The 14,004-nt window shown below is 41.6% G+C and overlaps 1 protein-coding gene and 1 non-coding gene across 2 annotated transcripts in view; one reads left to right on the forward strand and one right to left on the reverse strand.

Moving 5' to 3' along the window:
• The window catches only part of SEC24A (SEC24 homolog A, COPII coat complex component), a 74,023-nt gene extending 66,200 nt beyond the window's left edge, over positions 1-7,823 (reverse strand). Inside the window, exon 1 of the mRNA XM_039242304.1 lies at positions 7,155-7,823. Within this exon, the coding sequence (XP_039098235.1) occupies positions 7,155-7,251 (97 nt within the window). The 5' untranslated portion in view covers positions 7,252-7,823. The remainder of the gene's footprint in view (positions 1-7,154) is intronic.
• Positions 4,687-4,825, forward strand: LOC120238530. The gene has a single exon (XR_005530246.1). It is a non-coding gene; the product is annotated as a U4 spliceosomal RNA (small nuclear RNA).
• Positions 7,824-14,004: the final 6,181 nt, after the last annotated feature.

Below are 14,004 nucleotides of genomic sequence, written 5' to 3' on the forward strand. Positions count from 1 at the left end.
TCATTAATCCATTCAGTAATTACATATTGTGCTACTATTTGCCAAGGACAGTTTACACTTTCCACCTATCATACGTAAATCTAACTGAATGACCAATTCAAATTATTTCATAAAGTAAAAACAAAAGAGAAAAATAATGAAGTAATCAAAAATATCACATTTTAGTGGGGCCTAAATAGCTCAGTCAGTTGAGCGTCCAAGTCCTGATTTCGGCTCAGATCATGATGCCAGGCTCATGGGATTGAGCCCTGCCTTGGGCTTTGTACTGAGCATGGAGCCTTCTTGAGATTCATATTCATTCATTCATTCATTCATTCATTCTCTCTCTCCCCCCCCCCTTTTCTCTCTCTCCCTATCTCCCTAACTCTTGCTCCCACGCTAACTCTCACTTGCTCTCTCTAATTAAAAAAAACAAAAGGGCACCTGGGTGGCTCAGTTGGTTAAGCATCCGACTTCGGCTCAGGTCTCGATCTCACCGTTTGTGAGTTCAAGCCCCAAGTCGGGCTCCATGCTGACAGCTTGGTCTATCAATAGACGGCAGTGTCTATCAATAAATTAACAAACTGGGACACGTGAGTGGCTCAGTTGGTTAAGCGTCTGACTTCATCTCAGGTTACAATCTCACAGTTTGTGAGCTTGAGCCTCACGTTGGGCTCTGTGCTGACAGCTCAGAGTCTGGACCCTGCTTTAGATTCTGTCTCCCTCTCTATCTGCCCCTGCCGCTCTCACACTGTCTCTTTCTCTCTCTCAAAAATAAACATTAAAAATTTTTAAAACAAAAACTAAAATTAAATTTAAAAAATCGTTTAAGGGGCGCCTGGGTGGCTTAGTCGGTTGAGTGTCCGACTTTCGCTTAGGTCATGATCTCGCGGTTCGTGGGTTCGAGCCCCGCGTCGGGCTCCGTGCTGACTGCCAGCTCAGAGCCTGGAGCCTATCTCAGAGTCTGTATCTCCCTCTCTGACCCTCCCCTGCTCACGCTGTCTCTCTCTCTCCTAGAAATAAATGAAACATTAAAAAAAAATTTTTTTTAAATAAATAAAAATAAAAAATCGTTTAAAAAATTACATTTTAGATAGCAACGCATTTCTTAAACCTTGAAAAGTTCCTTCTTTTTGTGTATGTGCTTTTATTTATTGTTGATGTTTATTTATTTATTTTGAGAGAGAGAGTGCACAACCTGGAGGAGGAACAGAGAAAGAGGGAAAGAGAATCACAAGCAGCCTCTGCACTGTCAGCACAGAGCCGGATGCAGGGCTTGAACTCACAAATCGTCAGATCATGACCAGAGCCATAAGAATCAGATGCTTAACTGAATGAGCCACCTAGGTGCCCCAGGTGTATATGCTTTTAAGTATAACAGGTTTGAAGGAAAAATTAACTACTGGGAAAATTTTTTCATTCAGCACCTCACCCCACACATCAACATATATTCTGGTCACTTAGAGGTGACCAACTGAAACTCAAAGTACAACAGATGGATGCCAGGGCATGAATACAACTTGTGGGTCAGTCACTAAAAAATAAGGGCTTTAAGAAAATAATGGAACGAAGAAAGCAAATGCAAGGAATCTAAGTGGGGATAGGAGCAATTTCAGGATCTGGAAGACATTATGAAATGTGATACTGAAATGGCAAAGAAATTGACTATATACTAACAAAAGTAAGGGTCAGGTCATATATTAATTATAATCCTAAAGAAAATAAACTAGGTGGAAGGTTTAAAAAATGTCAGCAAATACCTGCTACAAATATATGCATCCATGTACACAAAGAAATACAAAAAAAGGTTCTGATCTTTGATTGAGAAACTAACTCAAGGTGCTAGGTCCTGGAATTCAGAGATAACAAACCAGATAAACTGAATTAGCAGTGGTTAAATAAGACTGCCTAGGTTTGAAGCTGCGTTCCACAATTTATTAGCTATGTGACTTTGAACTAGTTCCTTGCCCACTCATTAGTTTCCTTGTCAGTACTTAACAGTTCTTACCTCATAAGGTTGTTGTGAGGATTAAATGACATGATGCAGATAATGCAACCTAGCAGTGGGCATGGAGTAAGTAAATAATAAATGTTAGTTCTTATGGTTACGACTGTCTTTCAGGAACTTCCAGTCTGTCAGCAGAGACAAACAAGAAGCTCAACACCTCAAGTTCTCATAGACATATACAAAGAGTTTATGGAAGTCCAAAGTTACTGCCCCCACTAAAAACATGAAAGGGCCACAACAGTCATTGCTACAGACCACATACCAATTTTATTCACAGCATAGTTTAATCATGACTAAAGACTTCGTATATCATATACACAATCATAAACATGGTTTACATCATAGTGAAACTAAAAAACATCTACATTTCTGTCATGCCCACAATAGAGATAGGAGCACAAGTCTAGCATTTAAACTGATGACCAAACAATCCTTCTCAGAAAAAGATTCTATTGTTTTAACTACTAATATTGTTTTTAAAAAATCTACGGAAAAATTCACCAGAAAAAGACTTAGAATTAAACTCTAGTCTTATACTAAGTGAATACAGGTTTAGTGACTTAAACTGCAAAATACCCAATTCTAAAACTTTCATTCAATAAAAGTGGGTAAGTCCTATGGAATAATACATGACAATGAGAAAGAATGAAATCTGGCCATGTGTAGCAACATGGATGGATCTTGAGGGTGTTATGCTGAGCGAAATAAGTCAGGCAGAGAAGGACAGATACCATACGTTTGCACGTATAGGAGGATTAGAAGGAACTTAACAGAGGACTGTGGGGGAGAAGAAGGGGGAAAATAGTGGGGGAGAGGGAGGGAGGCAAACCATGAGAGACTCTTGAATGCTAAGAACAAACTGAGGGCTGACAGGGGTGGGAGAGGGGGAGGGGAGTGATGGGCATGGAGGGGGCACTGGTTGAGATGCCCACTGGGTGTTATATGGAAACCAACTTGACAATAAACCATTTAATAAACAAACAAACAAATAAATAAAAATAAAAGTGGGTAAGTCCTAAAATATGCTAGACACCATGTGGAGAGCTGGAGAGAGGATGATGTGCAAAAGCAGACAGATACCCCTGTTATCACAGGATTTACAGTCTAGAGGGCAGACAAATGTTATTTGATAAAATTACAATATAAGAAGAAAATCTGGGTGGGACAGAGAGTGGAAAACATCCTTCTCACCTTTAATCTACATGGGAAAAAGTGATTATACATAATATTGCAAAAAATAAAATTAATAAAACTGCAGTTTCTAACTGCCTTAGCAAACTGATCCATATAGTTAATTAAGTAGCCAATTGGAAGTGGGAGTCAGGGGCACCTAGCTGCAATAAGTCAGTTAAGCACTGGACTTTTGATTTTGGCTCAGGTCATATCACAATTTGAGTTAGAGCCCCACATCAGGTTCCATGCTGACACTGCAGAGCCTGCTTGGATTCTCCCCCCAACCTTTCTCCTCTTCCCCAGCTTGCACACGTGCACACACTCTTTCAAAATAAATAAATAAATAAACTTTAAAAAAGTGGGAGGCCTGGGGAGCTCAGTCAGTTGAGGGTCCATGTTCTCTTGGTTTGTGAGCTCATTGCTGTCAGCACAGAACCCGCTTTGAATCCTGTCTACCTTCCTCTGCACCTCCCCCACTGGCGCTCTTTCTCTCAAAAATAAATAAACATTAAGAAAAAAAAAAGTAGGACTGATGAGAAGTGCCTGTCTGGCTCAGTCCTTGGGGCATGTGACTCTTGATCTCAGGGTTGTGAGTTTGAGCCCCACACTGTGTGTAGAGATTACTTTAAAAAAATAAAATCTTTTTTATTTTTTTTAATGTTTATTTATTTTTGAGAGAGAGACAGAGACAGAGCATGAATCAGGAAAGGGCAGAGAGAGAGGGAGACACAGAATTCGAAGCAGGCTCCAGGCCCTGAGCTGTCAGCATGGAGCCAGACAGGGGGCTCGAACCCACGAACCACAAGATCATGACCTGAGCCAGAGTTGGACACTTAACTGACTGAACCACCCAGGTGCCCCGAAAACTAATATCTTTTAAAAAAAAAAAAAAAAAGTGGGAGGTATGATTTGCCTTTAGCCTTATTACATACTAATGAGATGAAGATATGCCAGTTTAAATAGTCTTGCATTTTCACTGTCAATTTTTGCAAAGGAAATATGTGTACACAAACCTACATAGGCTCAGAAAAACCTGTCTAGACAACCTTTAGATTGTAATGCCTAGTAACAATCCACTAGAGAAAAAAATGTCTTGTGCGTGAGAAATTATGTAATATAATCACACCATAGGGGCGCCTGTGTGGCCAGTTGGTTAAGCATCTGACTCTTCATTTTGGTTCAGGTCATGATCCCAGGGTTATGGGATCAAGCCCACTCCGTGCGGGGTGTGGAGCCTGCTAAAGATTCTCTCTCCCCCTGCCCTTCTCCACCAAGTAATCTCTCTCTAAAACAAAACAAAACAAAAATAATGGGGCACCTGGGTGGTTCAGTCAGTTAAGCATCCGACTTCGACTCAGGTCATGATCTCAAGGCTTATAGGTTCAAGCCCCACACTGGGCTCTGTGCTGACAGTTCAGAGCTTGGGGCGTGCCTCGGATTTTGTGTCTCTGTCTCTCTCTCTACCCCTCCCCCTCAGCCCTCTGTCTCTCTCTCTCAAATAAACATTTAATTAAAAAATTAATTAAAGCTTTGCACAGTGGCAGTATCGTAGCCAATGAGGTTTATCCGAGGCACGATTATTGCTAATTAAAAAATTAATTAGAAAATAGGGGCGCCTGGGTGGCTTAGTCGGTTGAGTGTCCGACTTTCGCTTAGGTCATGATCTCGCGGTTCGTGGGTTCGAGCCCCGCGTCGGGCTCTGTGCTGACTGCCAGCTCAGAGCCTGGAGCCTGTTTCAGTCTGTGACTCACTCTCTCTCTGACCCTCCCCTGCTCACTCTCTCTCTCTAGAAATAAATAAAAAAAAACTTAAAAAATTAATTAGAAAATAATAATGACACTATAAAATATCATAGGAAGTTACAGAAAAATGAAAAAGGTAACTATTCAGTCTTTTGACTATCTAAAAAACATCTGAATATTCAACTGAATGATGTAATTTAAGAAAGTTACATTAGGAGGTACAGGCTTCCATTTATGGAATGAATAAGTCACGGTGATGAAAGGTACAGAATAGAAGATACAGTCAGTGGTGTTCTAACAGGGTTATATGGTGAGACATGATAGCTACACTTGTGGTGAGCACAGCATAAGACATAGAAAAGTCCAATCGGAACACCACGCCTCAAACTAATGTAACGTTATGTAGCAACTACAGTTTTAGAAAGTTACATTAAATCTAAAACATAAAAGTATTCAAAAGAATAGTTAAGCACCAATAACTGCCTTGAAAGAGTTAACCAGTAAAACTAGATTCCAGCAAAGAACTTCTTTTTTCACCTTCCAGAGAAATACCCTCTCCAATTATCTACCACATTCCTACTGTCTTTACTATTAATAGGATGAAAAAAGAAACCCAATAAAGGTCATTAGTCACTTTACTAGAATAATTCTACAAAAAAATTTTAGAAATGGGGATTATAAAGACTTTCAAAATTGTATCTTAAAAAGGGTATATATTTGCAGTCCTATGATTTCCTTTCCTAAGTGAATCCCTAATTGGTCCTGGGCAACCTATGTACAGGAACTGTTTTCTTATTCTCTTTCACATTCCCAAGGACAAAACGTAAGAGATGTGCAACAAATGTCCTTGGATAGGAACAAATCACCATAGCGACAACATCTTTTATACTACATATTGCAGTGGCTAAATTCCTTTCATATTTCAAAATTATCACAAGTACAGTTACATATAAACTTACACCCATATTTGCAGGATTTGCCATTTAAAATTCATGTAAAATTGCAATTTATGAATTGTAAGAAAAAGCCAGTCACAGGACATTTTGCTTAAGTTTTTTTTTTTTTTACCTTAAAATGAAAGTCTTAAAATGATTTCCTCCTCAGTGTAAATGTTACTAAGTAGCCTAGAATAAAATGTAGTTTACATAATCTGTTACCACAAATATGAGAAAGAACAATTCATTCAGCTTAACACCATTACAGTACTTACACTTATTCTTGCTTCTGCCTACATACCTGCCTACTCATGGACATTTTTAAGAGTCTTTTAGAGCCTTCTTTGTAAAGAAAACAGTCGTCTTCTCTAAAAATAATGTAAAGCAGCTAATTTAATCATTGACTGTTTTCCCAAACTTCACTACAATCTTAGTTTCCAATGAGCAATTTAAGTATTTTAGTTTTATTCTATTAGTTTTGTTCCCACGATCCAAAGATGTATAGGTAAATCAGTAAATTTAGCAAGATGTTGGCAAAAAAATCTTTCTTTCTCTAATACAATTATAGTAAGCTTAGCGAATCACAATGTAGGACAAGGTCAAGAATCTTGGAAGAGGCATAAAATTACACAACTCTGACACAAAGTGACAAATTGTAGTGCCACATTGTACGCTCTCGGAGGGAGGTTCAGAGCTGTATGCAACCACTTTTTCCAAGTGAGGTAAAGATCTCTGTAAATCAAACAGGATATCTAATATCTCGTTCATCCAAAAGTGAACAGGTGGCCCTGGTACAATTCGGGTAAGATTCTGGGAGAGATGAGCAGGCTCTAAAGAGGACTTCCAAAAGCACCATCCATTCATCTCCGCAAATTCCGACTAAGACCCCCACCCCGTTGCAGGCACTGCGGAACTGAAAAGAATCAGCCTCCCGACTCTGCTCTCTGGAAGACAGGGTCAAGTGGCACGCAGGGAGAAAGCACATAAACAGGCACTAGGAATCTTGTATGCGAGTTCTGAGGTATGCATCGAATCTGTATTTTTCACCCATGCATACTCAGGCCAGAGTGTTACATACAGCAAGTGCTCATTAATTGTTCAGTGTACGAATGAATAAATAAACATGAAATGCCAAGAGGAGCCCCGGGTTGCGGCTTCATATTCACCGCCGTCGCCTTGGCCTAGCTGCCCACTATCACCCGCTCATATCCCCGGCCGGGAGGTCACCCTCCTCTCCACAGGCAGCTGCAGTAACCAAAGGTGAGCTTGAGCTCGGACCCAGGCTGCGCCAGCCGCCCGCCCCAGGGCTGTACTTACCGTTGGTGTAGAGAGACCCCGAGGCCGAGGCGGCCCCGTTCTGGGCCTGGAGGGAGGCTGGGGCGCCGCCGGAGACCGGTATCCCCGGCTGGGACATGACGACGGTGCGTATCGGGATTGGAAAGACGCTGTTCGGGGTCTGCGACAGCGCAAACGAAGAGGTGAAAGACGACCGCTGGAAGCGGAGAGAAGGCGCTAACAACTCGACTGAGGCGAGGAGGAGAAAAGGCGGCGCATCAAGCCTTAGGGACAAGACGGCATTCTTCCCAGCCCCTCAGCGGCCACGGCTTGGCTTGGGAGGTGAGGCTTGGAAATCAGACTGGAGAAGCCGAGAACGACCGGCTGAAAGGAGGCAGCCTACCGAGGAAAGAAGAAGAGAGGCCCCGGCCGGAAGTGGCTGTCAGCCGGGAGCGGCGCAGGCGCAATCGGGACACGTGGCACTTCCGGCTCCGGGCTCCCGGCTGCTGCTGCTGTCGATGCTCAGTCTTCTCCCTTCGGGGCTGCCCAGAAGCCACCTGACAGCTCCGGGTGTCCCAGCCCGAAGGACCGTGCTCGACCTCGCCAGCCACGTCACTGAGTCTCACCGTCGGCCGGAAGTGGCGTGTGTCACCGTTACGGAAATCCCCGCCGTGTTAAACGTCATCTTGCCGGCAGTGCCAGGATCTGAGAGCAATCAGTAACCGCTTTCTAGGGGTAGGACTGACACTACCTCTCCTCTGGCTTTTTCGAAGATTACCTGAGACGACAGACGTCAAAGTCCTCTGTTGAGACAATACTTCTGGTAGCCGAGCCGACTAATATTCGTCGCAGTATTTCATTTCACTTTTCATCATCATATTCCAGGTGTAAATTGTAAGGGAGTGTTTCTTTTTAAGGTGGCAGTCAATTATGTACTTGTGTTAAAAGTGTAATCAAATCGGGCGGCGGGGTAGCTCAGTGGGCTCAGGTCATGATCTCACTGCCATGAGATGGAGCCCGTTAGGGCCCTCTGCGCCTGACAGCGTGGAGCCAGCTTGGGTTTCTCTCTCCATTTCTTTCTGCCTCTCCCCCTGCTCTCTCGCTCTCTCTCTCAAAATAAATAAAAATAAAAAGATTTGTATCCTTAAAAAAAAAAAGTGTAACCAGGGCGACTGGGTGGCTTGACTAGGCTCAAGTCATCATCTCCTGGTTTGTGTGTTCGAGCCCTGAGTCAGGCTATGTGCTGACAGCTCAGAGCCTGGAGCCACCTTAGGTTTCTGTCTCTCTGTCTCTCTGTCTCTCTCTCTCTCTACCTGCCCTTCCCCCACTCACACTCTGTCTCTGTCTCTGTCTCTCTCCCCCTCTCCCCCCAAAATAAATAAACATTTAAAAAACAGTGTAATCAAATCAAGGAGGAAGACTTCTTGTTTTGTTTTGTTTTTTTTTTTTTTTGACTGGAGGACTCCAACTAATTTTAATTTTGAAACTCACTGATTCACAGCAGAGTCATGCGAAAGTTCATTAACAGCACATTTAAATGGCAGTTTTATTTCCTCTTCTAGGAGTTTACAGTAAGGTAAAACGTTCAAACTTCCTTTTCAGGCAAGTAGACTTTTTTTTTTTTTTTTTTTTTACTTTTTAGGCCAAAGGGAGATAGAAACCAGAGTGACTGGATAGTACAGTTAATTGATTATCTCGGTAATCATTTTAGCTGCCTTCATTCTAGTTAGATTTTTCCTTCTCTGAGTTGTTAAAGCTCTTATTTAAATTATATATTTATACTGTTGATTAAAAGGTCATGCCAGGGGTTTTTCATGAAGGGAGAAGTACATCTTACTTAACTCATTTAATATCAAATGCCTGCGCTGAAATATATTTACATTGCATAATGTTAAATTATATATGAAATGAGTAACAGTTAAACCACTGTGTCAGACCTGAAAAGCAAACCATAAGAATTCAAATAATAAAGAGTTAAATTTTATCCCAACCCTGTTTTTATCATTTGCCTCCGGACCTTGCTAAAAATATATTTGCTGTGTGTGAAATTAAACAAGATACAAGTACAAAGTTTTCTTTAGGATGAAGACGATACTTTTGGTCCAACTTTGTGGCTTAGAGCCCCTATAACAAAATCCCAAATCAAACATCCCAAGAATTCTTTTTTTAATGTTTTATTTATTTCTGAGAGAGAGAGAGACAGCATAAGCAGGGGAGGGTCAGAGAGACAGGGAGACACAGAATCTGAAGCAGGCTCCAGGCTCTGAGCTAGCTGTCAGCACAGAGCCCGATGCGGGGCTCAAACCCACGAACTGCGAGATCATGACCTGAGCCGAAATCGGACACTTAACCGACTGAGCCACCCAGGCACCCCAAGAATTCTTAAAAAGATAGGAAACAGAAGCCTCTCAATGTTTTAAAAAGAAAACAGAACTTAGAGAGAAACTGTACCTTCCTGAGATCAGACAGAAAATTAGGGTCACTCTTCAGAGGGACAAATGCTTAGACCTGGTCTGAAACTTGCAGTCGTTTAAGGGCACCTGGGTGGCTCTGTTGGTTAAGTGTCTGACTTTGGCTCAGGTCACTATCTCGCCTTTCATGAGTTCGAGCTGCACATCAGGCCCTGTGCTGACAGCCTGGAGCCTGCTTCAGAATCTGTGTCTCCCTCTCTCTCTGCCCCTACCCTGCTCAGACTCTGTGTCTCTCTCTCTCTCTCAAAAATAAATAAACATTTTTTGAAAACTTGCAGTAGTTTAATTTTTTCCTTTTCTTAAATGCAATTCTTAAGTGGTTTATTGACCTTGGCACAGGAGTGATTTGGTTAAATAAGCTTTCTTTGGACTTTGTTCTGTTTAAGCAATATCTGTGTGTTCAGAAGGGGGAAAAACTGATAGAGAGGATTAGCCATTTTAAAACATAAATCATGGCTGGTTAAATCAGGTTAAACACATAATATGCTAGCGCTTTTTCTAAAATTTGTTCCACCTGTGTTGTTACTCTCCAAAAAAACTATGGTTAAGTCTTTCAAATGTTTTCTACATTTCATTGTAGTCATTTCGAAAATACTGAGGAGAAAAGCAGCATCTGTCATCCACCTACCCTCAGGAACAATAGGAAGTTAAGTTTAAGGCACTAAGGTGGGAGAGCATAACCTAAAAAGTAATTATTAAGTATCATCCACATATTGTCAGATCCTTCTCTGACTTCTAAAAGGGTGGCTACATAAACATGAAGGAAAAATTATTAGTGCTATTACCAGTTGTTAGGGGTATTGTTTTCTTTTGGTTTTTGTTTGGTTTTGGTTTTGGTCAACTACCTGTATCTACCCTACAGTACTATACATTTTTCTAAACTGATGTCAATAACACATTCTACCTGTTTATCCCTGTTTTCCAGAAAAACAGGACCCTTCTGCTACATATATACCATTCATATGTATATAAATCAGATTTTCTGCACATAATTTTTGAAGCCTTCAACCCTACTTAAGTTTATAAACCAAAAAAAATGTGACACTAAAGAGTCTCAGCAAGGAGATAGCACTATGCAAAGAATATTCCATTAAAATTAAACCCAAAAGAGCAGACAGCATGCTTAATTTGCTGACCTGCAGAAGTGGACTCCGGCTCACACACTAGGGCCCCTTTAGCTGCCTGCTCATCACCGTTGACTTGTCAGCTGATAAACATGAACAATTCTGTTCACTTTTCAGAATAGGGGAACTTGTTTTAGGTCCTTTAATTATGTAAAAATGTGTCCTATTTCAAACCAAAAAAAAAAAAATGGTTTCAGTTACAAACAACAGGTTTGTTCTGAAACTCTTGTGACTCTATTTTAAGAACAGTTCCTTTGGCCTCATTTGCCTATGACAGGACATCTGTTTGTATCTGAAGTCAGCATCTCTGAAGCTACATTGTAAGAATACTCATCTCATCTCACACCAAGCCAGCAAATCGCATTGCTTTCTTTGAAAACTTCTCATCTTTATGTGGTTCTTGCCATTCTCACTGCCCATGGATTAATTTTCATCATCTTGCACTAGAACTATTAGGCTAGTAGCTTTTTTGGTTTCCCTCCCCCCAATCCATCCTACATGTTGAACTGAGCTCCTCAGTACTGATTCTGTCTTTATTTTCCTGTACCCCAACACCTGTAACGCTCCCTGTACCTATTCCATCAAGTTTCTCTGCATGGCTTTTCTCATCTTGCACTGAGTAAAATCCAAAGTCCTACTCAGCCTTCAGGGTCCCACATGACCTGGCCCTGCCAACTCTCTGTCTTCTTCCACATTCTCTCTCACTCTCTCCATTGCACACATCCACACTGGGCTCTGAGCTGACCATGGGGCCTACTTGGGTTTCTCTCCCTCTCTCTCTGCCCCTCCCCCGCACACACACACATTTTCTCTCAAAAAAGTAAACATTTAAAAAAAAATTTTTTTTAATCCAACAGCTGTGACGACGATTGATTTCAGGGAAAAGAATGGAGTTGCTGCAGTAAACCAGGCCAGGGATGCCGGTTGTCTCAGTGAGGTAGTTATAGTGGAAAAAGAAGTAATCTATGTTAAAATTTTGGACTTTCATGTCTCAATTTTTGCTAACATGCGATCAATCCTGAAATCTTATAGATTCCAACCTTTACAGATTCTCACACACAATACCCTATTTCTCTGTTCCCACTGACCAATCCAGGCCTGTTACCTCTCACCTGCATGATTGTAGCAATCTCATTACTGATCACAGATTTCAATCAACCTGTTCGAATACAACACAACACACTACTTCCAGAGAAAACTTTCAAAAACAACTCCGACCACATTCCTTCTGTATTCAAAACCCTCAAAAGGCTCTATAGTTTGGGATCCAAGGTCCCCAGTAACCCAGCCCAAATCTACCCAGTCACATCACAATACTCGCCTGATGCTTTTCCCATCTCTCTTCCTTTTTGTATGTTATTATCTCTCATATCATCTCTTTTGGATATTAACCTTCATTTTATACATACATGAACTTTAAGTGGCTAGCGATGTTAGAAGCATAGTCTGTAGCTAGAGATTGTGCTCTTTGTCTGCTGTACTCTATTAAAAATGCATCCATTGGGGCACCTGGGTGGCTCAGTCAGTTGAGCATCCAACTCTTGGTTTCAGCTCAGGTCATGATCCCACTGGCATGAGATGGAGCCCCACAGGGGGCTCTGCAAAGACAGTGTGAAGTCTGCTTGGGATTCTGCCTTTCCCTCCCCCTGTGCCCCTCCCCATTCACGCTGTCTCTCTCAAAATAAATAAACTTAAAAAATTTTTTTAATTAAAAAAAGTTGTCAGTTATCATACCAGAAAAAAAAAGTTTATTCTGAAATAGCAGAGAATTTCATTTCCAGACACACAAGGTAGGGCTTTGCAAGTCTAGAGAACAAAGGAGGACCACTCTTTAGAGAAAAATGGCAAAGTTGAGAGGTGGCTGTTATAAACAAAACACCCACTGGAATAAACTGGGAGTTCTAACTGTAATGGCTTTTCATTAGCTGAGTTGTGACAGTCTCTCATTGACTGGACTATTGCTGAGCAAGGAAAAATTCTTCCCTCCTTCAGCTGTGGTAGTAAAATATAGGCTTTTTCCTATTGGGAATGCAAGGTAAATCTCTTCCTGCAATTGAGGAAAAGTGGTAGGGTGAGAGCTTTCCCTTCTGGTCTCCTGATTCCATTTAAATGAGGCTTCCTTATTTAAATACTCACAAATCAAACTGAACTCAAGAGAAGATGTGTGGAAAGGAAAGTAGAGGGGAACCCAGACTGGAGTAACAGGTTTCTCTAACTCAGATCAATGGGCTTGAGGGAAAAATTTCAATCTCTTGTGGATAAAAATGTACCTAGAATCCTTATGTTATAAATGAATCACTAGTTCATATGTATTGAGTACCTATTGTATGCCTGGCACTGAAAATAGGTTCAAGAGAAGAAAAGGCAGACATTTTGTAAAATGTCTGTTAGGGAGACTTTTCAAAAATTATCATCCATATTTAATTGTACAATTATAAGGTAACAAATATAAGGAGAATTGTACAGTTGCTGGGGAAACCTGTTAAGAGAGAGCTTAACCGAGTCTGGGAAGGAGATTTTGATGAGAGAGGGCTATCTGCGCTAAGGCCTTAAGATTGCAGATGATATACCTGGGTGGGAAGGAGAGGTTTGGATAATTTGTTCTGACAGAAGAAATGGCAACTACCAAGGAAAGACACATGGGCTGAGGCGCTTCCTGAAGCTGCAGAAGAAAGGGAGAGAGCCAGTAGAGCCAGTTACAGATTTTGCTGGGACTCTATCAAATAACCCATTCTTTAACCCCCATCTCCTCTCCCCATTCTGGCTCCGGAGCAATCTTTTTTTTTTTTTTTCAAGTTTTTTTTTCTTTTTATTTCTGAGAGACAGAGACAGCGTGAGCAGGGGAGGGTCAGAGAGAGAGGGAGATACAGAATCCGAAGCAAGCTCCAGGCTCTGAGCTAGCTGTCAGCACAGAGCCTGATGCGGGGCTCAAACCCACGAACCGAGAGATCATGACCTGAGCCGAAGTCGGAAGCTTAACCGTCTGAGCCACCCAGGCGTCCCAGGCTCCAGAGCAACCTTGAGAGCATCACACTTCCATTCAAGATACTCAAGTATTTTTATTTAAACCCATTTAAGGGTGGTAACGTTAATCCTTTCGTGAAGAACAGCCGAGTCAAGACAGTCTTGCTTCAAGCTCAATACCCAGCATCCAACACATTACCTGGTACATAATGAAGTTTTGTAAATTAGTTGTGAACTCAAGAAACGGGTGTCCTTTTTTTTTTTTTTTTTTAACGTTTATTTTTGAGAGAGAGAGCGCCCCCGCGAGAGCAGGGGAGGGGCAGAGAGAGAGAG

This window comes from Hyaena hyaena, unplaced genomic scaffold (genome assembly GCF_003009895.1).
Source record: "Hyaena hyaena isolate Hyena2069 unplaced genomic scaffold, ASM300989v1 scaffold_214, whole genome shotgun sequence".
Classification (NCBI taxonomy): domain Eukaryota; kingdom Metazoa; phylum Chordata; class Mammalia; order Carnivora; family Hyaenidae; genus Hyaena; species Hyaena hyaena.